At 53.1% G+C, this 24828-nt stretch overlaps 1 protein-coding gene across 5 annotated transcripts; it reads right to left on the reverse strand.

The window, feature by feature from the left end:
- Window positions 1-120: 120 nt before the first annotated feature.
- Window positions 121-24828, reverse strand: DPF1 (double PHD fingers 1). 5 transcript variants are annotated; one of them, XM_083455767.1, is made up of 12 exons: window positions 24418-24828; window positions 21072-21232; window positions 19828-19935; window positions 17738-17865; window positions 16114-16203; window positions 13306-13384; window positions 11989-12120; window positions 5854-5904; window positions 4838-4957; window positions 2721-2833; window positions 1186-1267; window positions 533-1079 (listed from the first exon to the last, which is right to left on the reverse strand). In XM_083455767.1, exons 1-12 carry the CDS (start codon window positions 24447-24449, stop codon window positions 1009-1011), a joined length of 1167 nt encoding a protein of 388 aa, XP_083311893.1. In that variant the 5' UTR covers window positions 24450-24828; the 3' UTR covers window positions 533-1008. The 5 variants fall into 5 exon arrangements, with proteins under 5 accessions (XP_083311890.1, XP_083311893.1, XP_083311889.1 ...); XM_083455764.1 differs by lacking the exon at window positions 5854-5904 and having other exon boundaries at window positions 121-1079; window positions 19843-19935; window positions 24418-24814; XM_083455763.1 differs by lacking the exon at window positions 5854-5904 and having other exon boundaries at window positions 24418-24814.

Below are 24828 nucleotides of genomic sequence, written 5' to 3' on the forward strand. Positions count from 1 at the left end.
GTTGCCCCTCCCATCTCCCCCACCCCCACAATATAACATCAGTCTAGACACACCTGGAACTTGACACCATGTCTGGGGGGGGGGGGAGGAAGCAAAAGAAGGAGCAGCGGCCGCAGGAGCTGTAATTCAGACCACATTTAATGCACAGAACAATCCAAGCACATTAGCAGATGCAGGCAACAGAACAACACCATGTACACAAGGGGGGGGGGGGGCTTAGTGGGAACAGCTCCTGCTAGCCCCCAACACATTTTTTTATTTTCTTGGGGGGGGGCTGTAGTTTCCCCACCCTAATCCCCTTTTCCAGGGGGTGTATTTTTTCCCTTCAAGTTTTCATTCCCCCCCCCAACTGTAAAATCCAGCAACACTGAAAAAAATCCTGCCTTCTGACAGCTGAGCATCACCCACCCACCCCTTCAGACCCCCTCCCCCTGCCCTGCCAGCTCCAGCTGTCACCCTCTGTCCTCCCATTGCTGCAGCCAGTCACCCCCCCAAAAAAACCATTACTCTTCATCCTGCCCCCCCCCACTGCACTGGAGAAGCTTGATTCCTCCGGCCGCCTTTTCAGAGGTTGTGCCAGGTCCGAAAGAGACGGGAGCAGAGAACTGGGTCGCAGCCCGGGGGGGGGGGGTAACTGCATCCTCCCAGGGGCTTGTCTTGCGGGGGGGGGCAGGACCTGCCCACTTTCACATGCATCTAGAGGGGGGGGCAAAGGGCCAGGAGCGGCTGCTGTGCTGGCAGCTGCCTACCCCTGGCTTTTATGGCTTTTGAGTCTTGAGTTTTGGTGACAGCCAGCGGGAGACGCAGGCAGGGTTTGCCCCCCCCCCCTTAGCTGCAGCTGGGGGGTGGCACGGAGAGAGATGGGGATGGAGGAGAAAAGGTGGTTGTGGCAGGCGAGAGGGCAACAAAATGCCCCAAGGCCTGGCAGGACTCAGCACCATCACGGCTAAGGGCACGGAGGAGGAGTGGGGCGAGGACGGGAAAAGGGGGGGCCGACGGGCCCCCAGCCTAGGTCAGGGTGATGTAGGCAGACGCCTTCTCCTTCAGCTGCCGCAGGCACAGATGGCAGCTCCAGGTTCCTGGAAACGGGGAGTGGAGAAAGGCAGAGAAGCATCAGATGGGGGCGCCTTTTCCCCCTGCCCCTCCCCACCAAGCCGCCTTGCCTAGGGTGGGGTCCCTCCTCACCTTCGGGGGGCTCAGCCATGGGTGGGCTCAGGCAATACATGTGGTAGCCCCGGTCACAGTCGTCGCAGAACAGCAGCTGGTCCTGCAGCAGAAAAAGAGAGAAGGGTGTGGAATCGCTGCTCTGCAAGGGTGTAGTAAAGGTAAAGGGACCCCTGACCATTAGGTCCAGTCGTGGCTGACTCGGGGTTGCGGCACTCATCTCGCTCTATAGGCCGAGGGAGCCGGCGTACAGCTTCCGGGTCATGTGGCCAGCAGGACTAAGCCGCTTCTGGCGAACCAGAGCAGCGCACGGAAACGCCGTTTACCTTCCCGCCAGAGCGGTACCTATTTATCTACTTTGACGTGCTTTCGAACTGCTAGGTGGGCAGGAGCAGGGACTGAGCAACGGGAGCTCACCCCGTTGCAGGGATTCAAACCGCCAACCTTCTGATTGGCAACCCCTAGGCTCAGTGGTTTAACCCACAGTGCCACCCGTGTCCCTCTACAAGGGTGTAATTGTAATAATAATAATAATAATTTATTTATACCCCACCCATCTGGCTGGGTTTCCCCAGCCACTCTAGGCGGCTTCCAACAAAGTATTAAAATACAATAACCTATTATACATTAAAAGCTTCCCTAAACAGGGCTGCCTTCAGATGTCTTCTAAAAGTCTGGTAGTTGTTCTTCTCTTTGACATCTGGTGGGAGGGCATTCCACAGGGCGGGTGCCACCACCGAGAAGGCCCTCTGCCTGGTTCCCTGTAACCTCACTTCTCACAGTGAGGGAACCGCCAGAAGGCCCTTGGTGCTGGACCTCAGTGTCCGGGCTGAACGACGGGGGTGAACTGAGCAGGAGCTCCTCTTTGGAACAAAGGAAGCCTGGCGCCCACGAGGGCTCATTTCAGGCAGAAACGGGTCTTCCACAAACACAAATCTCCTGGGAGAGCTCAGCTAGTAGAGCATCAGATTCTTCATCTTCAGGGTTGCGGGTTCAAGCCCCACCTTGGGCAAAAGATTCTTGCCTTGCAGGGGGTTGGGCTAGATGGCCCATGTGGTCCCTTCTAACTCTACAATTCCATGATTTCACTGGGGGGGTGGGGGTGGGAGAGAGGCTTCTGCAGGGAAAGGGAGTCTTCATCCCCTGAACTGTACTTCTTCCCCAAAGGAACAAGAGAAAAGATTCAGGACAGATAAAATAAAAAGTCCTTTTAACAGTGCAGAGTTAAAACTGCGGAACTCTCTGCCACATGAGGCAAGCAGCACTGCTGCATCCCAGTTGTGGGAAACTGCAGGACCCAGAGCTTCCTTGCGGGCTTCCCATAAGGGTCACCTGGGTGTGCTGGGTGTGCTGAGGAGCCCCTGGCCTGATCCTGCAGGCTCTCCTTAAGGGCAGGTTATTAATCCCAAGAATAGATAGAGCAATAAGGCATTCTAAGGATGCGAAGGCAGAGAATGGGGAGATGATGTGGAGGGGGGTCCCAGCATTTGCTGAGCTCCTGGAAGGGTGGGGGGAGGCGGTCAGATCCAGGCCCGGCCGGTGGCTCACGTACGTACGTCGTTCTCGGAGGTGCCGCAAAGACTGCAGCTCTTGCACTCGATGCACTGCCACCGGTAAGTCCGCACGGCAGCTGTCATGTTGACGGTGAACTGCAGGCAGGATGGGTGCCCTGCGCATGAGAGAGAGGGAGACACAGAGCAGCGCATGAGTCCACGCAGGAGCAGCCAGCCAGCGGGTGCAGCGGTTAGAGCGTCAGACTAGGACGTGGGAGAGACCTGGGTTCAAATCTCGCCACTCAGCTCTGAGTGAGGCTCGCTGGGGGTGACCTTGTGCTGGTCACTGACCCTCTCGGCCTCACCTCCCTTGCAGGGGGCTGGTTGTGGGGGTCAAATGAGGAGGGGGAGGAGCTTCTGGGGGTAAAGGTAGAATATAAATGGAATGAATTAATGAATGGGCCAGCTGCCCATTGCAGGAAAAGCTCTTTAAGACTTCCAAGCATCTCTGACACAAAACCTCTGATTCAAAACTTCCCGTGAAGGAGAGTCTTCTGAGGGAGTCCACTCCGGGGTCAGACGCCTATTGTCCGAAAGTGCGCAGTTCTGTCGCACTCAAGAAGGATGTTGCAGAGGTGGGAAAGGTTCAGAAAAGGCAGGGAGCAACTCCTCCAGGATGAAAACCTGCAGCGTCTCGGGCTTTTTAGTTGAGAGGAAAGTATGAGGCGACATGGTGGAAGCAGCTAAAATCAGGCATGACTTGGATAAGAGAGAAGTTTTTCTGCATGATTCAGCTACAGTGGTACCTCCGGTTGTGAACAGGATCCATTCTGGATCCCCGTTCGCATCCTGAAGCGAATGCAACCCACGTGTGCGCGGGTTGCAATTCGACGCTTCTGCGCATGTGTGTGACGTCATTTTGAGCGTCTGCGCATGCATGAGCAGCGAAACCTGGAAGCAACGCATTCCGTTACTTCCGGGTTGCTGTGGAGCGCAACCCGAAAACGCTCAACCTGAAGCAACTTCAACCCGAGCTTTTACTGTACAGTGGTACCTCTGGTTGCGAATGGGATCCGTTCTGGAGTCCTGTCCGCAACATGAAAAGAGCGCAAAACTGCAGCGGTGCAATTGCACACACATAGGTTGCGACTTGCCACTTCTGCGCATGTGTGTGGTGTCATTTTGCGCTTCTGCGCATGCACGAGTGGCAGAACCCGGAAGTAACCCTTTCCGGTACTTCCGGGTCGCCACGGGATGTAACCTGAAAGAACGTAACATGGAGCGGAAGTAACATGAGGTAAGACTGTAAAAGAAAGCCTTTCTTCAGAATTCAACTATGGAACTCCCTGCTACAGGAAGCAGTGATGCCCACCAGCTCGGAGGGCTCTAAAAGAGGACTAGGCTCCTTCATAAAGGACCAGATTCTTGCACTCAGGTCCTGTTTGCAGGTTTCCCATAAGGGGCACCTCGTTGGCCACTGAGAGAACAGGAGACTGGACTGCATGGGCCTCCTGTGGCCTGATCCGGAGGCTCCAGACCGGCCGTGGTTTTACCCCTCCAAATTAGCATGTGGCAACGAAGGGGTGTGTGTCAAGCAATGGCTCCTCAATGCTGGAGGGAGATGCTTGCTGACGGCACGTCCCAGTTAACCTCACAGCCCTCAGCTCCACCACTCAAAACTTTCCAGACACTCTTCAAGGGAAGCCCAATGTAAAAAACACAGCAGCAGCCAGTCCACTTTGGCTAAGCACAGATGACCAGAACTGGGTCGTTTCATTCCAAGCTGACAAAAGCCCTTTGTGGCGCAGCTGTGTTGGCTATGAAATGCTTGCCTCTAGCAAAGCTGTACACCTCAAAGAACACAGCCACCCACCATGGCAACTCTGCACGTGCTCAGAGATCCTCTGCCTCCTGCTGCTGTGCACCTGAGACCTGCGGTTTGAGAAACGCTCTGCGTCCTGGTGGACCATTCCTCCTGGGAGGTTAAGAGTGTGAGGGATTCTTTAGCTGCGATTCCTGCATTGCAGGGGCTGGACTAGATGGCCTTTGAGTGCCCCTTCCAACTCTCAGATTCTCTGATGCTGCTCCTCGTTGATACCCTGGAGGCAGGTTCCCCCGCCGCTCTGCCCCGCGTGGGCCAAGCCCTTCCCCCTACTTCGCCCCGCCAGCCCCGGCCTCACCTGAACGGCCACAATCCGCGCAGGAGATGAGATCCTCGGGGCAGCCGGTCTTCTTGGAGCCGCCTAGACAGAAATCACAATAACCGTTTGGTATGACTGTGCCGTCCGGTGCTTTCTTAGCTGTAAGACAACAGCAAGGAGAGGCCGAAATCAAGGGGGGGAGCCACACAGGCCTCCCTGCGCACCCCAGAATCCCCCTCCCTCCCCTAGCCACCCCCAGGCAGGACGGGGGGTGGGGGAGTCCCCCTCCTGCCTGCCTGCCTGCCTGGCCACACATTCGCCGCATCCTCCCAGTACATGGAGAGTTTTCGCAGCATCACAGAATAGGATAGCTGGGAAGGGTTCCCAGGGTCATCTAGCCCAACCCGCTGCGGTGCAGGACTTTTGCTGGCACTTGGTCCACATGCAGCTGGGGAAGGGGGCTGGCGCTTCCTTCCGCACATGACAAACGCCCCACTGCGCCATCAGCACCTCATGCAGGGGCAGGAATTCTGCCGCAAGGGGGCTTGGCAGCCCACAAGCACATGCATCCATCACAAATACAGCCCATGCAGTTTTGTCATCTGTGCCCTAAGTTTCTAGTCCACAAGGCCTCCTTCCCCAAGGCCTCCTTCCCCCTGCCCTGCAGCCCATCTTTGGCCCAAATTCATTTGAAATGCACCAGAATCTCAGGAGGGGGGCGAAATCAGCAGAGCAGGGAGCGGCCCCCCACCCCCCAGACAGAGGAATTTCATCTCTCCTGGTTGCAGAAGGAGGAAGCATTTGGGTTTTGGTTCAGGGGGGGGCCTCTCTCAAACAAGAGCCCCCGCAGGTGGATCACCACAACTCTGGAGAAGCGGCCGGCAGGGTGAGGAAGGGGGAACCGAGGCAAGAAAAGGGTGGCCCCCCCAGGACTCGAACCTGGACGCCTCAGCTGCGCCCCCCCCCCAGGAGACGGCGGGCAGGGGGGAGAACCAGGCACACTTGCCAAGGCTACCTCCTCCTCCCGCCTCCCCGCCTCACAGGGATGGTTTTACCTGTGTGCCTGCGCTGGTTCTCAGGGACCCAATTCAGCTCTTTGTAAAACTCTGGAGGAAGCCAGACATGCAAAAAGATATATATATATAAAAATGGAAATAAGCAGGAGGGGAAAAATAAAAATGGAGCACATCAAAATCAGCCGCGTGAGAAGAAGCCAGTCGGGTTTCCATGAGAGGAATCGTTTTTTAAAAAATAAATATATATATATCTGCATCTTTGGAATCGGCAAGCAAAGAAATGAATATGTAAAAAGAGGGAGGGGGAGATTTGCGAAAGGATGGAGGGGTTTGTGGGGTGTTGGGGCACGGAAGTGAGTCTTTGGCACCGTAATTGGGGGGTGGGGGGCAAGGGGGTGGGACAAGAGCCAAAGAAGCGCTGGCAGCTGAGAAACAGGCAAAATCCAGTTCTAGGATTGAGCCGCCAAGTTCCCAGAGGGGGCAACCCAGAGACAGGCAGGCACAGCCCTCTGGGTCAGAATGGGGCAAATTTTCTTGCCCACCCTCCAACCATCCGAGGTGGGGAGGGGGACCCAGGCGCCCTGGCCCTCGTTCTCCAGAGATTGTGGTGCTAACCAAGTCCCTTCCCCCAATCTCCTGCTCTTTGTGCAGATCCAACTACATCAGTATGCACTGCTGGTAGCCATGGCAACTGTCTAGAAAAAAAGGATGGGATGCATGTTAGTTGGGGGGGGCAGGAGAGAACTCTCCCCTCTCCCTCTCTCTCTCTCTCTCTCTGTCTCCCCCCCAAGCTTTGAAAGCTAGACTTCCGCCAACCACACCCCGTTTCCTTGTGCAGTTCATGCACCCCCACCATGTTGTTCCCCCCTCCTCAGAAAAATGGGGGAGGGGGAAAATCACATCCATTCAGTCTCCCTTAGCAATGCACCCCCCCCCGCTCCACCCCCCCCAACACTGCCTCAGTGCTCTCTCAAACACAGCAATTTTAAATGGCCTAATAGACAGCAGATTCCTAGACCGTTGCTGGGGGTGTGTTATTGCACCTGTCCGCCCCCTCCCCAAAAACAAACTTCCCTTCCATCACATGTATAACACACAGAGCACACAGATTCAAATCTCATGATTCACAGAGGTGGGACTCAGCCGGTGGGACAAAGATTCTCACACACAACAACAACACCACAACAACACAACACAACGCAGAGAGCATTGGATATTCAGAAAGTTGCACAGAGTTTTCATGGCATCATAGAATTCTTTAGATGGAAGAAGCTCCCATGGGTCATCCACACCAACCCCCTGAAATGCAGGGATCGCAGCTGAGGGACCACTGACAGGTGGGCAAAATAAATAAAAACAGTTTCAAGGGACATCCTTTTGTTGTCCCCTCATTATTTTAGAAGAAGAAGAAGAGAAGAGTTTGGATTTGATATCCCGCCTTTCACTCCCTTTAAGGAGTCTCAAAGCGGCTAACATTCTCCTTTCCCTTCCTCCCCCACAACAAACACTCTGTGAGGTGAGTGGGGCTGAGAGACTTCAAAGAAGTGTGACTGGCCCAAGGTCACCCAGCAGCTGCATGTGGAGGAGCGGAGACACGAACCCGGTTCCCCAGATTACGAATCTACTGCTCTTAACCACTACACCACTCTGGCTACACTTTTCAGTTATCACATTGCACACAATCAGCACAGCCTGTGGTTCCGAACAGATTGCCTCAATACCTCTGCCAAATACCCCCCTTAAAGTTCATCATTTCTATTGTCTTCTTCATAAAAGTCCACGAAATATTGTCAAAGGCCTTCTCTGCGTCTATAAACATCCGTGCCACTTGTTTTTTCATTTCTGACCTCCAAGAAAGGGTTTTCGCTCTCTCACACACAAACACGAGACTTTTCAGAATCAAGAGGCCTCTGCGTGCCTTCACACAAATTGAGCCTTTGGAAGCTGAACCTCTGTGTGCATTTGCACAAAGGCACCCATCCTGGAATAGGCACCCTCTCGTGCTGAGGATTGTGGGTGCCCACAAGGAAGGCTTCAGCTTTGCCCATTGACTTGGGGGGGCAGTCCCCACAAATATATTATTATGGGTGGCAAAACACCCATAATAATATATATTTCTTGGGCTCCATGATCACTGCAGATGGTGACAGCAGCCATGAAATTAAAAGACGCCTGCTCCTTGGGAGAAAAGCAATGACAAACCTAGACAGCATCTTAAAAAGCAGAGACATCACCTTGCCAACAAAGATCCGTATAGTTAAAGCCATGGTTTTCCCAGTAGTGATGCATGGAAGTGAGACCTGGACCATAAAGAAGGCTGATCGCCGAAGAATGGATGCTTTTGAATTCTGGTGCTGGAGGAGACTCTTGAGAGTCCCATGGACTGCAAGAAGAGCAAACCTCTCCATTCTGAAGGAAATCAGCCCTGAGTGCTCACTGGAAGGACAGATCGTGAAGCTGAGGTTCCAAGACTTTGGCCACCTCATGAGAAGAGAAGACTCCCTGGAAAAGACCCTGATGTTGGGAAAGACGGAGGGCACAAGGAGAAGGGGACGACAGAGGACGAGATAGTGGGACAGAATTCTCGAAGCTACCAGCATGAGTTTGACCAAACTGAGGGAGGCAGTGGAAGACAGGAGTGCCTGGTGTGCTCTGGTCCAGGGGGTCGCAAAGAGGCGGACACGACTAAACGACTAAACAACAACAAACACCCACAGCCCCCTGGATATGAATTCAGTCCACCAGCACCAGCACCAGACCCGACCTCCTCTGCCTCTCCCCTGTTTGCAGATCAGCTGCTCCCTCCCTCAGGGCTGTCTCCCCCACCCCCCACCCCAGGCCCCCTCCTCACAACAACCCCCACCAACAGCAAGGCTCCTCCAAGCGTCTCCAACTTAATTGAAATGATAAATCAGACCAAACGGGGGAAATATTATACCTGCCAACTCCACCCACCAGGTTGCCGTGGCAACCTCATCCGGCAGGTGGGTGGGGGTGTTAAAAATGAAGACCCTCACTCAGTGGGGGGAGGAAGGGAAAGGAACAGCGCAGCCACCTTCTCAAGGCAGCGAAGACGTGAAGACACCCAGTAATTGCACTTTGCATATGCTAATTCAACCAAACGTATGTAAAATCTTAACGTGCAACAGCCTAGCAGAGGTGGAGCTTCTGTAAGAAGCAGGGAGACAAGGAGCTGAGGTGGCAGGTGGTCATTCTAAAAGACTGTTGCCAGTTGGGATGCGGCTGTCTTGGAATGTGAGAAGAGCAAGGCTGCACAGGAAGATATTAATTAACAAAAGACTGGGCCAATAATTTATTTCATCAGATAAAGTTAAAAAAAGAGGAGTAGTCCTATATGCAAAAGAGAGCCTATCACCGAAATTTATGTTTAAAGATGAACAAGGAAGAATTGTTGCAATCGAAATTCAATCACAGGGAGAGGCATTTTTGATAGTAGGTATTTATGCACCAAATGAAGGAAAATCGGAATTTTTTAAGAAGCTACATGAGACCCTTATGGACTATATGGAATATAATATGATCTTGATGGGGGATATGAACAGTGGGAGGGAGTTCCGCAGCTTCACTCTGTGCTGCATGTATAATTATAATAATAATAATTTATACCCTCCCCATCTGGCTGGGTTTCACCAGCCACTCTGGGCGGCTTCCAACAAAATATTAAAATACAATATTCTATGAAACATTAAAAGCTTCCCTAAACAGGGCTGCTTTCAGATGTCGCCTAAAAGTCTGGTAGTTGTTTTTCTCTTTGACATCTGGGGGGGGGGGGCGTTCCACAGGGCAGGTGCCACTACCAAGAAGGCTCTCTGCCTGGTTCCCTGTAACCTCACTTCTCGCAGTGAGGGAACTACCAGAAGGCCCTCGGCGCTGGATCTCAGTGTCCGGGCAGAACAATGGGGGTCGAGACGCTCCTTCAGATATACTGGACCGAGGCCATTTAGGGCTTTAAAGGTCAGCACCAACACTTTGAATTGTGCTTGGAAACATACCGGGAGCAAGTGTAGGTCTTTCAGGACCGGTGTTATATGGTCTCAGCAGCCGCTCACAGTCACCAGTCTAGCTGCCGCATTCTGGACTAGTTGCAGTTTCCTGGTCACCTTCAAAGGTAGCCCCACATAGAGCGCATGGCAGTAGTCCAAGCAAGAGATAACCAGAGACGCACCACTCTGGTGAGATAGTCTGCTGGCAGATAGGGTCTCATCCTGCGTACCAGATGGTGCTGGTAGACAGCTGCCCTGGACACAGAATTGACCTGCGCCTCCATGGACAGCTGTGAGTCCAGAATGACTTCCATGCTGCTCACCTGGTCCTTCAGGGGCACAGTTACCCCATTCAGGACCCGGGAGTCTTCCACACCTGCCCGCCTCCTGTCCCCCAAAAACAGTACTCCTGTCTTGTCAGGATTCAACCTCAATCCATTAGCCGCCATCCATCCTCCAACCGCCTCCAGACACTCACACAGGACCTTCACCGCCTTCACTGGTTCTGATTTGAAAGACGTCTGTCGCGAACCTTCCCACGTTCCGCTTCCTTGCATGCCTTGCAGTGTTATGGGGGGGGGGGGGACTACCTGCTGTCTCCAGGACGTGCATAATTTTTTAAAACTCATAATAAAAACAATAAACTTCTCATAGTTTTCTGAAACCAGAAAGGCACAAAATGTGGCACCCTTTCCCTCTTTTAGCTGCTCTTTCCCAAATCTTCCCCGCCTCTGCTTTTGAGGCAAAGCAACCAGGACGCGGGTGGCGCTGTGGGTTAAACCACAGAGCCTAGGACTTGCCGATCAGAAGGTCGGCAGTTCAAATCTCCGCGATGGGGTGAGCTCCCGTTGCTCGGTCCCAGCTCCTGCCAACCTAGCCGTTCGAAAGCACGTCAAAGTGCAAGTAGATAAATAGGTACCGCTCCAGTGGGAAGGTAAACAGCGTTTCCGCGCACTGCTCTGGTTCGCCAGAAGCGGCTTAGTCCTGCTGGCCACATGACCCGGAAGCTGTACGCCGGCTCCCTCAGCCAGTAAAGCGAGATGAGCGCCGCTACCCCAGAGTCGGCCACAACTGGACCTAATGGTCAGGGGTCCCTTTACCTTTACCTTAACCAGGGCCGTACACGGGACACCCCAAACGTGTTCATGCCAGAGCGCTGTGAAATGGGCTGCTTTGTTTTCAGCTCCTTTTCCTAAGGGTCTCTGGCATGGAAGAAAGATCGGAAGCTGCCAGCAGGTACCCACTTAGCTTCGGGCTTCTGGTGCTGATTCAGACCAGCTGGCAACACCTCGCCAAGGCCAGGACAGACCTTTCCTGGGCCCGAAGGGGTTTGGCATCGAACTGGGGCACCCCTGAGTGGCACAGGCTGAGAGGAAGAGGCCTTTGGGTCGTGCCAGCAAGGGGAGCAAAGGCCTCCCACCCAGGAAACAGCCTCAGGAACACCCGCTGCCCCTGAGGCTGACATCAAAACCACAAAGCCACCTTCAAGGCATAGCTCATAGGGATAAAATATTCCCCTTTGGGCACTATTTAGAGGCAGCAGTGGCTCTTCGCTCACTTCTCGGACAGACTCTTGCGTTTTGGCCCATCTGGCATTCTCAGCAGCTGCTGCCCACCTGGCGCCCTTGGGATGCTGTGGACCACAATTCCCATCCTCCCCAGCCACCGCAGCGGAGACTGATGGGAGATGTAGTCCTGCGGTGGGCTTTCCTGGTTTCAGACCAGAGCCCTTTCCTTAGCTGGAGATGCTGGAGGCCTTCAAACTACGCTCTCATTTGTTCCTTCATTGAATTTATATGCCACTTTCCCCCCCAAGGAAAATTGCATTTATATGCCATTTTTCCCTCCAAGGTCCTTCTCCTCCTCCTCCCCGTTTCACATTCACAACAACCCTGCAGAGTAGGTTAGGCTGAGTAGGACCGTGTCTAGCCCAAGGTCACCCAGGGAGCTTTGTGGCCAATGAGGGGGGACTCGAACCCAGGTCTTTCCCAAGTCCTAGTTCTCATTTAATCTCTGCAGCAGCAACAACCCTGCGAGGTAGGTTAGGCTCTAGTCACCCGGGGAGTTTCATGGCGAATGAGTGGGAATTCGAACCCAGATCCCTCTTTCGGGTGGTGGGGTTAAGCGTTCCCTGCAGCCAAAGGAGAGGTGGCCAGGGAGGGTCACTCACGTTTGTGGTTGTTCTTGCGATGGAAGGGGAGGGTGTGGCGTTCAGGGCCTTCCTCGCCCTCCTCCTCCGCCAGGTGCGTGTGAGTGTAGTGGTAGCTGAGTCCCGGACGGTTCTTGTAGCGCTTCCCACAGACTGAAAAGGAAGAAGCAGCGTAGAATTGTGGAGATGGAGTGGGACCCCAGAGGGTCATCCAGCCCAACTCCCTGCCCCGCCATGCTCAAGAATCCCTGGCAGGTGAAAAGAACCCACAGGGCACAGGAACATAGGAATCTCCCTTATGCCACTGGTCCATCTAGTTCAGTGATGCCTACACTGGTTGGCAGCAACTCTCCAGAACTTTGGGCTCTCTCCCATCTGTAACTGCAGATGCCGGCAGGAATTGAACCCAGAACCCTCGGCATCCAAAACGTGCTCTGACACTGAGCTGGCACCCAGGGGACTTTCTCAAAATGGGTAAACTGGGGGTGGGGGGTCCCATCCCCTGGAAGAGGCAACCCCTGCCCTTAACCCCCTGGAAGAGGGTCACCCATCAACCCTACCCCCTGCCTCTAATGCAGCCCTGTCCCTAATTCCCCTCCCCACTCCCATCTCCCATCTCCCAGTAAGGGATTTACTCCAGGCGTTCCTATTTATCTCTTTATTTCATAAAATTTATGTACCACTCAGTTGCAAAAAGAACACCTCTAAGCGCTTTACTAAAGGATAAAACTGTAAAATCCAGACAGGTTTGCAAAGATTGTGGTGAAGGCGCCTGGTTACTATCATGAGGCAGGGAGTTCCAAAGCGCAGGTGCTGCCACACTAAATGATGGAGTTTTTCCAAATTCAGAAGGGGGATTTTGGGGCAGGGCCAGTTCAGTCTCACAGGCAAACTGGTCCCAAGTGCTTAAGGGGGTCTTATTTATTCACGGTTATATTTATTAAATTTGCTAGCCCAAAGCAACTTACAACCAAGATACTAAGAGTAACTCCTGGAGCAAATTGGCAATCTGAGCATCAGAGTCACATGCGTACAAGACCTGTCTCCGCTCAGCAATCGCGCTGCAGCATTCTGCACTCCCAACAGCTTCGTCACATCTTCCACACCATCCCTGGCTCTTGGCCACAGCTCCCCGCCCCCCGCTTCCACCCCGAAGTCCCCCAGACCCACAGAGCTGCCCATTCAGCGCCCTGTGCTCTGCCCCCTCCTCTAAGCGTTTGGAGACACCCCTGCGGGCTGCTTCTCCTGAGCCAGGAACCGGCAGCAGGAACACTCCCCTGGCCCCACTGCGACCCACCTCCACCCTTTGCCCCAAACCCCTATCAAAGGGGCACTCACTGTCGCAGACATAAGGCTTGTCTCGGTCTTCCAGCAGCGCCGCGTCTTGCCTCTTCCGCAGACCCCCGATGCCGTAGGCCTGGGGAAGAGAGACAGGCTGGTCTCAGTGCTGATACAGTCTGTTTTTAAATAAAAAGCAAGCTCCTAGACCTCATGAGCATGGCGGACGGGGAGAAGGAGAGCTTGCATTCAGCTCATGAGAACATGAAACTAGCCAGCTGGTTCAGGTCCAAAGGGGGCCCATCTAGTTCAGCCTTCTGTTCTCACAGTGGCATAGCTGTCAACCGTCCCTTATTTGGCGGGAAACTCCCTTATCCCAGCGCCGTGTCCGGCTGCTGTCCCTTATTGATGATGCCCCTTAAATTTCCCGGGTTCCATGCTCACCCAGCTCGGGAGGGAAGCAGCGGCTCAGGGTCCTCCACCACGAGAGAGAGAGCGCTCCTTCTCTCCCTTTCCCCCCTCAGGGGTGCGTCGTGAGGAGACGGGTGGCAACGGGCGGGCAGGCAGCCCCTCTCTCGCGAGACTTCCGCCACGATGTGCTGCTTAGCATCCCCTCCAGCCAGTGCAGCATCTTAATGTAGTGATTTCTCCCTCTGCATCCCTTTCAAAACTCTATTTTTATAAATCCTTTGTCCATCCTTAGTTCAAATTTTTACTACAAGTCTTCTGCCAATCCTACCAATGTATGTAACTCTTGACAATAGTTAAGTGGGATTTTTTCGCAGCAATGTTAAGGAATATGTAAAAATGGATTGTTAACAGGTGATAATTTAAAGCTATAATATATTAAGATAAAAGATTAAGATAAAACTAAAGAGGGACAGGATTTGCTGAATTAACCAACTGAACTGGAATGCAAGAAAGGGAGGTGTGAGGAGGTGAGGGAAATAAGTAAATGAAAGATATGATATGGAAAGATTGATTTGTTTTTAACTGTTTCTATTTTGCATCTTCTTTCTTTTTTACAACATTTTATATTTTCTTGTTTTTTTTCTTCTTTTTTTCAAATTTTTGTAATATATTGAAAACTTTAATAAATATCTTTTAAAAAAAAAGACAATAGCTTCTCAACTAAATGATAAACTTTCCCCATTCTTTATTAAAGAGGTCCTCTTCCTGCCTGTAAGCTTTGCCATCTCAACGTCATTCAGCAGTTTTGTCTGCCACTCTTCTTTGGTCAGAGTTGTAGACCCTTAGGATCATCTAGTCCAACCCCCTGCAAAACACAGTCAGTCGCAGCAAAAGCAGCCTGGCTCCATCAGTGGCGGATTCATGCCTAAGCTAAGCAAAATCCCTTATTTTGGCTGGTGGTCCCTTATTTTCAAATCTGTAAGTTGACAGCTATGCACAGTGGCCAAATATCCCTCAGAATCCAGATAGACTGCACCTGGGCTTGGAGGCTCCATAAGAACCTAAGAAGGGTCTGTCAACCGGTTCAGCTCCCAGCTTCAATGTTTTTTTCATTGCAAAGTTTCCCTGGCAATTATCCCAACCAACCTGGGGGAGTCGGCAAGAGCTGAGCTGCAGAAGCAGACCCCGAATTCCCGGAGCTTCAGGTGAGCCGAGATAAGCAGCCTGAGCTTTGCAAGAGCTGAACTGCAAGTCGGCTAAGGTCGAAATGCCGAAGTCGAGCAAAATAACAAGGCCAAGGATGGGGGCAGAACAAAAGGCAAATTCAGCCTGATCTTGCCGAAATCCCAAAACATGCCTCTGCGGTTTGCAGCTTTAAACGCAGATTAAGGAATGTGATTTGAGCAGACGCCAATCCCAAAAGAGGCTGACCTACTTTGGATGGTTTTGCAAGAGGAGGAGGAGTGGGAGATTAGGGCGCTTCCCAGGCCCACTTTGCACAAAAAAGGGGGCAAAGGCTCCGTGGCAGCAGAAGAGGACCCTCATTTTACAGGGGGCTGCCTTTTCCAGGGGCACCCACAGCATGCACCGTCCCTGAGGGCCCCAAATTTCTGGAGCCAAGAGGAGAAAGGAGAGGGGGACGCCGCCTGGCAGGAGTTTTGCACCTGTTGTCCCAGCACAGCTGGCAGCTGCTTTGCAGGCCTGTCTTTGGGGCGGGGCAGCAATCCTCAGATGCCCCCCTAAGTGGGGCCCCTCCTGGCCCAACGTGCATTGCAGGGGGTTAGACTAGATGACCCCATGGGGCCTCTTGCAGCTCTACGAATCTATGATGCTCACCCAAAGTGCCCTACGCTGAGCCACGACGCTGGTTCCTCCAGCTATGGGCCGTCTACTTTGACTGGCAGCTGCAGGCTCCCATGGGGCTTCAGAGAGGGATCCTTTCCCAGCCCTGGAGAAGCGGGTGAACCCGTGACCATCTTCCCTGTCCTCTGCTCCAAGGAAGGGAGCGGCAGCACTCTGCACGTGCTCAGGGGCACTTGCGTCTCACACGATCCAATTGGCAATGAGCCCCACCGCCGTAAAGCGGGACTGGGGTGGGGAGGTTGGAAGGCTAAACTTCCCCTTAAAGAGGACTGCCCTCTCCCCAAACCTCCAACTGCCCCGCTCCCATGCTCCGAGCCGAAGAAAACCAGCCTTGCAGGGTTGGACGGAAGCTCCAGCTTCCTTTCCCCGACAGGGGCTGGCTAGTGGCTTCTGAGAAGCCCCCCAAGCAAACCTTGGCCTTTCCCTGCTGCCGAGGCCCTGCCTTGGGCACTTGCAGGTAGACTCTCCCTGCCTCTGGAGGCTCTGCTGAGCCGCCATTGCTTTAACAGTGAAGGTTAATGCTGGCTCTTCAGGCTGGGACTTGAGAAGGCTGAGAAGCCTTTGCCCCCTGCCTGCCCCCTTTCCTTGCCCCACCTTGCTCTTGGCCTTGTTCTTCCGGCGAGGGACGTCATCCTCCAGGTCGTCCGTGTCCAAGTCGTGGAGGAATTCCCCAATCGGCGCCTTCTGCAAAGTGTGAGAGAGAGAGAAGTGAGAAGGGCAGGGACCCCTCCTCTGCAGTCAACAGCTCCAGGAGGCAGGCCGCCCAATGACCGCTGACCAGAAGAAGTATATCATAGAATCATAGAGTTGGAAGAGACCAGAAGGGCCATCAAGTCCAACCCCCTGCCAAGCAGGAAACACCATCAGAGCACTCCTGACATATGGTTGTCAAGCCTCTGCTTAAAGACCTCCAAAGAAGGAGACTCCACCACACTCCTTGGCAGCAAATTCCACTGTCAAACAGCTCTTACTGTCAGGAAGTTCTTCCTCATGTTTAGGTGGAATCTTCTTTCTTTTAGTTTAGATCCATTGCTCCGTGTCCACTTCTCTGGAGCAGCAGAAAACAACCTTTCTCCCTCCTCTAGGTGACATCCTTTTCTATATTTGAACATGGCTATCATATCACCCCTTAACCTCCTCTTCTCCAGGCTAAACATGCCCAGCTCCCTTAGCCGTTCCTCATAAGGCATCGTTTCCAGGCCTTTGACCATTTTGGTTGCCCTCCTCTGGACACGTTCCAGTTTGTCAGTGTCCTTCTTGAACTGTGGTGCCCAGAACTGGACACAGTACTCCAGGTGAGGTCTGACCAGAGCAGAATACAGTGGCACTATTACTTCCCTTGATCTAGATGCTATACTCCTATTGATGCAGCCCAGAATTGCATTGGCTTTTTTAGCTGCCGCCTCACACTGTTGGCTCATGTCAAGTTTGTGGTCAACCAAGACTCCATTTGAAAAGCAATTGTAACCAACAAATTACGCTAGTAGGACTACAAGAAGTTTTGTAAGGAGGAATATATGAAGTGCTACAAAGTAGATAAAGAACAGAGATATTGGTTATGTGTTCTAAATGTAACAGGGAAAATAAGAGATGTATACTGTACTAAGGGATTAGATTGGAATTTTTTCAGACGTAATAATAATAATAATAATTTATTATTTATACCCCGCCCATCTGGCTGGACTGATGGAAGTAAAAAACCTGAATAAGATGTAAAAATATGTTTAATTACTGTTGGAAATAGTATGTTAAAAAAAAACTAATAAAAATTTATATAAAAGAAAAAGAGAGAAGGGAGAGGGGCAGGGACCCCCCCTCTCCAGCCTCTTGTCCTCCCAGGGACCAAATGTCCCATAGAACCTAGAAATCCAGGTAGACTGTGACTGGAGCTGGAGGTTCCACAACAGCATAATATGATCCTGGTGACTGGACCATCTAGTCAAGCATCCTGTTTTCACAGTGGCCAACCAGATGACTGTTATATGGGAAATCCTGGAATCAGGATACCAGCGCCACCTCCTCCTGTGGTTCCCAGCGACAGACATTCGGAAGCATCGCTGCCTCCATCTGCGCTGGCATCTAACCATCTGGGCCCTCCCCTCCTCCATGAATTTGCCCCGTCCTCTTTTAAAGCCACCCTCTGCCTCTTGTGGCAGGGAGTTCCACAGTTGAACTAGGCCTGCTTAGGGGTGAGCCTGGCGGTTCTGGCTTCTCTCACCGGACAGTCCAGGATGAGCTCTTCCTCCTTCATCTCCGGCTTCTTGTCTCCCGTCTCGGCACACAGCAAGGCTTCCAGGACGGGACCTTCGGGCAGCCCCCCCTCCTTCTTCAAGGGGGGCTCACAGTCTGGGGGAGGAGAGAAACCAAGTCAGAGGAGGAGAAGCCCCCCAATTCATCCTTTCTGCCTGAATCCGGTCAACACAGAGACCCTCTGCACACAGCTGCAGACCCCCAACTCTCCAGACCAGCTTCCGACCAACCTGGGCGCCCCCCCAGGGGGCAAACTATAACTCCCACCAGCCCCCACTAGCCACCTGGGGGCTGGCTGGGGGGCAGCGGCCATCCTAATCTCCTGCAGGCCATCAGCTTAGGGAAGGGTCTAGACCTCCCCTGGGGTGGAGCTGATTTCTGCACTGCAGAGGGGTTGAACTAAATGACTTTGGGGGGGGGGTCCTTTCCAGCTCTGCAATCCTACAATTCTATTATTACCTAAAGGGTCCAAAAAATCAGGCGCCAAAGAGAACAGAGCAAATGCACCTGCCCGATTTCAAGAGGCAGGGAGTTCCAAAGTCTCAGGTGAAGGAAACATCCCAGCCAGGTCGAAGCCTTCTGGGAAGGCACTGGGGCCAGGGAGTGTGCAGCCTAGGGAAGGGGTCTCTAGGGCTATTCTTGCATGTCCATGTGGGGCTGAGGACCCCCAGGTCCCCCTGCTCCACACAGACGTGGCAGGCTATCCGGGGTCTCAGAGAGGAGCCTTTCTTCCAGATGCCACACTCTTTGCATGCTCAAGAGACACTGCAGAACTAACTGAGCATCTGGAGAATGGAGAGAAGCCACAGGCCCAAATCTTCTGCGGGTATGTCCCGCAGAGGACCCTAAGGTCCATGAACAATAATAGCTTAAAGGTCCCGGGCTCTAAGGAAGCCAGACTGTCCTCCACCAGGGCCAGGGCCTTTTCAGTGATGGCTCCGACCTGGTGGAATGCTCTGTCCCACGAGACTAGGGCCTTGCAGGACTTGATCTCCTTCCGCAGGGCCTGTAAGACAGAGCTATTCCGCCTGGCCTTCAATTTGAATTAGCCAGATCCTCTATTTCCTTTCCCCCTTCCTCTTCTATGAAGAAACCCTTTCTGGGACCCCACATTTAAATGCTTCCCTGGTCTCCTTGCTGGCCCTAGTAGGACCAACTTGGCCAGTTGGTGATCATTTGATGTCTACTGACTGGGTCCCCTCCCCAAAAAAATGACCCCTGAAATTTTGAATTTTATTGATATTGATGCTGCATTTTATGTTGTACTTTATGCTGTTTTTAAGTCGCATTTTAATCCATGTTTTATATTTGCTGTTAGCAGCCCTGAGCCCGGTTTTTAAACCGGGAAGGGTGGGGTATAAATAAAAATTTGTTGTTATTATTTATTAAAAGGCTAAAACAATGACGAGAGCCTTCTGGCCCCGTATTTTAGCTACAGTGTTAAGTATTTTCCCTGCTCTACTCTGCTTCTGATCTGCAACCTGACTAGACTGAGATTGCTTTCCTGGGGGGGCACCGGACACCCCCCTCTCCAAACACACACACACACACACACACTGACAAGAAAAATTGACGGACTATGTGGAACTGGCAAAGTTGACGCACAAACTACAGGACAAGGACAACTGTGGCTTTAAAGAAAGGTAGGAACCCTTTACAAAGTACTTAAAGAAACAACAAAATGAATTGGACTCCTTGGCAGGTTTCGAATAAACATACACAAACTTATTGGCTGTTAACATAATAGACAGACGATTCGAAGATCTTGACAATTTGATAATATGCAGAGAATAACATGTGTTGAAATATCAGAGAGAGGAACTGAGGGACGTCTTGAAGAAGACGATATGTTTTGATAATTTGTCATGTTGAAATTTTCAATGAAAACTATTTTAAAAAACAAAACACACACACACAGCCCATCCCCTGCGATTCCTGCCCTGCTGGGGTTGGGCTGGATGACCTCTGGGAGCCTTCGGGCTCTACAGCCCCGCGATGCAGGGGCCACCCTTGTCCTGGCACCCCCCTCCCCACCCTGTTTGCCCACCCACTCCTTACCAATCTTGAACTCACAAGGCCGCAGGCGAGGATCCTCCAAGATGTTGAGCCGCCGCTTCTTCCGCCAACAGCGAGCCGGGTAAGTGTAGATCTGGCCCGGAGCCAGCCCTAAAGGAGGGGCAGGTTAGCGGCAAAAAATACCCCCCCCCACACACACAAAACTTTGCAGGATGGGGTGGGGGGTGGAGGAAGAAATTGGGATTTAGCCTGGGCTGAACAGCTATGACTACCTGCCGTCCATTTATTCCCCCCTGAAATCCCTCGTCATTTTCCACCACTGAGGCAAAACTTAGATTTTCATTTTTGTCCAGCTACTTTGCGAGAGGGAAGTGGAAGAGTCAAGACAGTGGGGGCCGCCTGCCTCTCCCAGCCTGCATCCCTCCAATGCCACCTTCAAGGCTCTAGTCCATATGAGGTCAAAGTTCTCTGTCTCTCAGCTTCCTGGCTGCATTTTGCCTCCCCTTCACGCAGTTCCTTAAGAACATGAGAATGGGGTACTGGATCCGGCCAAGGGCCCGTCTAGCCCAGGCTGAACAGCTGCGTGTGGGAAATGCTCTCCCCTCCTGCGGTTTCCACTAACTAGGATTCAGAAGCATGGCTGCCTCTGACTGGCCCTCGCCTCCTCCATGAGTTTCTCCGTCCTCTTTTAAAGCCATCTGTGTAGGCGGCCATCTTGTGGGAGGGAGTTCCACAGATTAACTTTGTCCTGCGTGAAGAAAGACTTTCTTTCATTCGTCCTCAATCTTCCAGCATTCACCTCTGCTGAAATGTCCCAGAGATCCAGCGTATGGAGAGAGGCAAGGAAAACTTTCCTCCGTCCTCCCTTCCATAGCACGACTCGTTTACTTCCATCCCAACTAAAGTCCCAAACACTGCCACCTTTCTTGGAGTCCCACTCACTTGATCATTTCGGTGGCCCTTTCCTGAACCTTTTCCAACTCCTTTTCGAGTCAAGGCGACCAGAACCGGATCCGGTTATTCCAAATGCATTACTCCACACAATCGATTTGTTTAAGGGCATTACGATACCTGCAGTTTTATTTTCAATTGCTTGCCTAAGGATCCCTTGCACGGAATTTGCCTTTTTTTCGTGGCTGCTGCACATTCCTTCTCCTCTCTGCCCCCACCCTCCTCCGGACACACATGCGGACCCCCGAGGCCTCCAGAGAAGGGTCCGCTCTATGTACAGTGCCCAGCACAGGGTGCCCTCCTCAGAGAGCACCCGCAGCCCCTAGACCCCATACCTGGTCCCCGGTGAGTCTTCTCCATCCAGATGTAGCAGTTGTTCTGGGCGACCCCCGTCTGCGAGTCGAGGAAGGGCAGGCGCATGCTCCGCTCTGCGCATAGCCGGGCATTGTAGCTGCGACAGTGCTCAATGGCTTCCCGGTAGAAATCTTCGCCTAAACTGTAAGGAGAAAGGTCCACATTTCTGCACCTCTCTTAAGAGCCAAGATCACTCAGTTGTCTTGTTGTTGTTGTTGTTGTTGTTGTCATATGTACACCTTACAAGGCGTGTTTTCTGCTTGGCAAGCTGCAGCTGAGCTCTTGCAAAGCTCATGCTTCTTAACCCAAACTGCAGCTGAGCTCTTGCAAAGCTTATGCTGATTAAACTGCAGCAAGTAATTCTGGGCTGAACCAGCTGCTCCCTTCTTGAACACTTTTCTCTTGCCAAATGTATGAAGCAACAGAAACTCAACTCCGAATCCCTCACACGTTTGCTGACAAAGAGGCAAAGCAGCAAAACCTGGAGAGGTCTCGGACCAAAAGAAGCCTCTACCAAAAGAAGCCTCAGGGAAGATCAAGTGTAAACCAGCAAGAATCTGGTTGCAAAACACTGAAAAGCCCAAAGGGCCTGGCTGGCTGCACCACTGCAGCGAAATGCTCAATCCCAAAGCAGACTCTCTCCAAATAAACAACTGCAAACATAGATACGGGCGGAGGGGACCCACATCCCTTTTTGGTTCTAGGGCAGTAACAATGAATATGTGGGGCCTTGGGGTGTTGTGGAGGGGGTAGCTCAGGAGACCTGAAACTCTGGCCTTTTGCAAGGGGCCCAGATCTCCTGCTCCTTTCCCTCTTTTTTCAAAATAAAATTCCCCATAAGTAACTTTTTTTTATTAAAGCCCAGGGCCAGAGAGGCAGATCCCCTCTCCCCAACAAAGCCATCTTAATCCGCCCAGAGGCCTCTCAGTTTTCCAGGGCACATAAGCCACAGATTATGGGTGGAGCAGAGGAGGGCCCAATCCACCACATTCAGCGTCCCAAGGTCAGAAAACCTGTTGACCCCATCCCATTGCACAGAGGATGACCTGCCAGCCAGAATTTGTCATGTGTCCCCCCGAAAGTCAGCTGGAAATTGCATCTATATGTATAACTTCGCATATGCAAACATCATGCAAATGTGTGACCTGGGCCCATGCTGCTAAGCCTCATATGCACCCTTAAGAAGAAGCTGCAGGATGCAGCCAGTGGCCCACTGAATCCAGCATCCTGTTCTCGCAGTAGCCAACCAGATAACTGTAGTAAGCCCACAGAGCAGGATTTGACCGCAAGAGCCCCGCTCTCCCCTCCTGCGGTTTGCAGAATCATTTACTGGAGGCAGAGCAGAGCCATCCTGGCCAATCCTCTTCTAAAGCCATCCAAGCTTGGTGGCCATCCCTGCCTTGTGGGAGGGAGTTCCGTAGGTGAATTTTGCACTGCGTCAGAAGAAGTGCCTTGATGGAGCCATCAGGAAATAGCAGGCCTGGGGTGTATGGGGGTCGTGGTGTGTCTGAGGAGTATCCCTCTCTGTACTGCAGAGGGGCAAGGCAGGTGAGGGGGAAGAGGCGGTTTCACCTGTGGAACCACTTGCCACAAAGCAGTGGCGTAGCGTGGGGGGTGCAGGGGGGGCCGGCCGCACCGGGCGCAACATCTGGGGGTTAGGGTTAGGGTGCGCAAATCCACGGGTTAGGGGGCGCAAATCCATGGGTTAGGGGGTGCAAATTACTTGCCTTGCCCCGGGTGCTGACAACCCACGCTACACCACTGCCACAAAGTGAGGACAGGGCTCCAGAATGAAGGCAGGGAAGGTGTCAGGCCTTATGAGGAGCGGTTGAGGGAGCTGGGGGTGTGTAGCCCGGAAAAGAGAAGGCTGAGAGCGGGTAGGGCAGGCATCTTCAAATATCTGAAGGGCCGTCCCATGGAATTGGGGGCCAGTTTGTTTTCTCCCGCTCCAGAGGACCTGAACCAATAGATTCAAGTTACAAGAAAGGAGATTCCGATGAAACGCTAGGAAGAAGTTTCTGATGGTCAGAGCTATTTGGCTCCCTAGGTGGAGCCTCCTTCATTCGAGGCTTCTAAACAGAGCTCAGGGGTTCTTCAGCCAAGATTCCTGCATTGCAGGGGGTTGGACTAGATGTCCCTTGTGGGTCCCTTATGATAAAACGCAAAACAAGGGGTCCAGGAAGGGCAGAACGGTTGGTACCCCAAAGGGTGGATTTGTGGGACAGCTCTCCCTGCTTTCAAAGATTAGGCTTCAGGACAGCGTCACAGTAAGGATAAGAGTGTCTCTGCCCATGCACAGAGGGCCTTCCCCTCGCCAATGACCAATCCCTGCCATCCCACAAGCGCCTCAGAGGGGCAGACTGGCTTTCCAATCCAGCCTTGGCAGCCAAGTCTGTCCCGTTTTTTTTGGAAACCAAACCTTCACGTTAAAATGTTATAGCAATTGTTAAACACACAGCGGGGCTGGGAGGCCAAGCGGCTCTGGCCTTTAGCTCCTGCATCCTGGGGGGTTTTTTTGGGGGGGGGACGGTGGGAGGGGAGAAAAACAAACCCCACCCCAGATGTCCAAACCCCTTGGTGCTGGGAAGCGACCCACCGCAGAGTAATCCTTTTGCACACAGACCCTCTGACAACAGGGGCAGTCGGGAAGGGGCGCAGAGGTTGGGGGGGGCGGCCGAGGTGACCCCCCCAACCCAACCTCCGCACACCTGTTCCCTTGGAGCCGGTGCATGCCCGGCTGCCGGTCGTGCAAGACCCTTTTTTTTGCACGCGCAAATACGCACGGAGGGCACCCAGACACAACACCGGCGGGCACCCTGCCCACGCTCAGGATCCGCGCGCGCGCTCGCGCTGCCCCCGGGGGAGTCTCTCCCCAAGGCGCCCCCCCCCCCACGCGAACCACCACCAGCACCACAACTGCCGGGCGCTTTGTACAGGGGCGCGCGCAAGGTGGCACCCTCTCCCGGTGCGCCCATCTCCGCCGTGCCCCTCTGGCAGCAGCAGCAGCAGCAGCCGCCCCCCCACCTGTACCGTGCGGCTGCAATGGAAGCCCGGCCGGCCTCTCCCATCCCGAGCCCCTCACCCACCCCCACTCCGCCCCCCTTCGCCCTCCCCTCCCTCCCTCCCTCCCTCGCAAGGACCAGGAGCCGCGACGCCGGAGCCCCTCGGCTGTCCGCCGCTCTCCCTCGCGCGCCCTGCAAAGCCATCCACGCCGAGGGGAGAAGGCGAGGCATCCATCTATCCCTCTCCTCCCTGCGCTCGCCTGCCCCCCATGCCCGAGGGAGGGGGGACCTGCCACCCCCCCCCAGATGTGGGGCACCCACTCACCATTTGATAGGCTTGTGCACAGCTGTAGCCATTTTGGGAAGATGTGGAGGTGCCTCTGGCTTCCAGGGCTGGCGGGTTGGAGGAGCAGAGAGGATTTTTTTTTTCTCCTTTTCTTTCTTTCTTTCTTTTGCTTTTTTTTTTTTTAAACCTCTCACATCAGAATATACTGTACAATTTTATTCATTCTCCAGCAGCCTGCAGGAAGGGGGGGCCCAATCACAGCCCAGCTCCTTTGAGCCCCGGTGCACCATGGGGAATGTAGTCCCAGGGTTGCACAGAAACCTTCCTCTCCGCCTCCACCCCAATTCTTTTCCTTTTTTCTGTTTTGCATTATTATTTTCTCTCTCCTTCCTTTGCAAGCCGCGGCAGGGGGTGGGGGTGGGGGGGAAGAGTGCCAGGCGGCTGCCACCA

The sequence above is a fragment of the Podarcis tiliguerta genome, assembly GCF_965153285.1.
Source record: "Podarcis tiliguerta genome assembly, chromosome: 8".
Classification (NCBI taxonomy): Eukaryota; Metazoa; Chordata; class Lepidosauria; order Squamata; family Lacertidae; genus Podarcis; species Podarcis tiliguerta.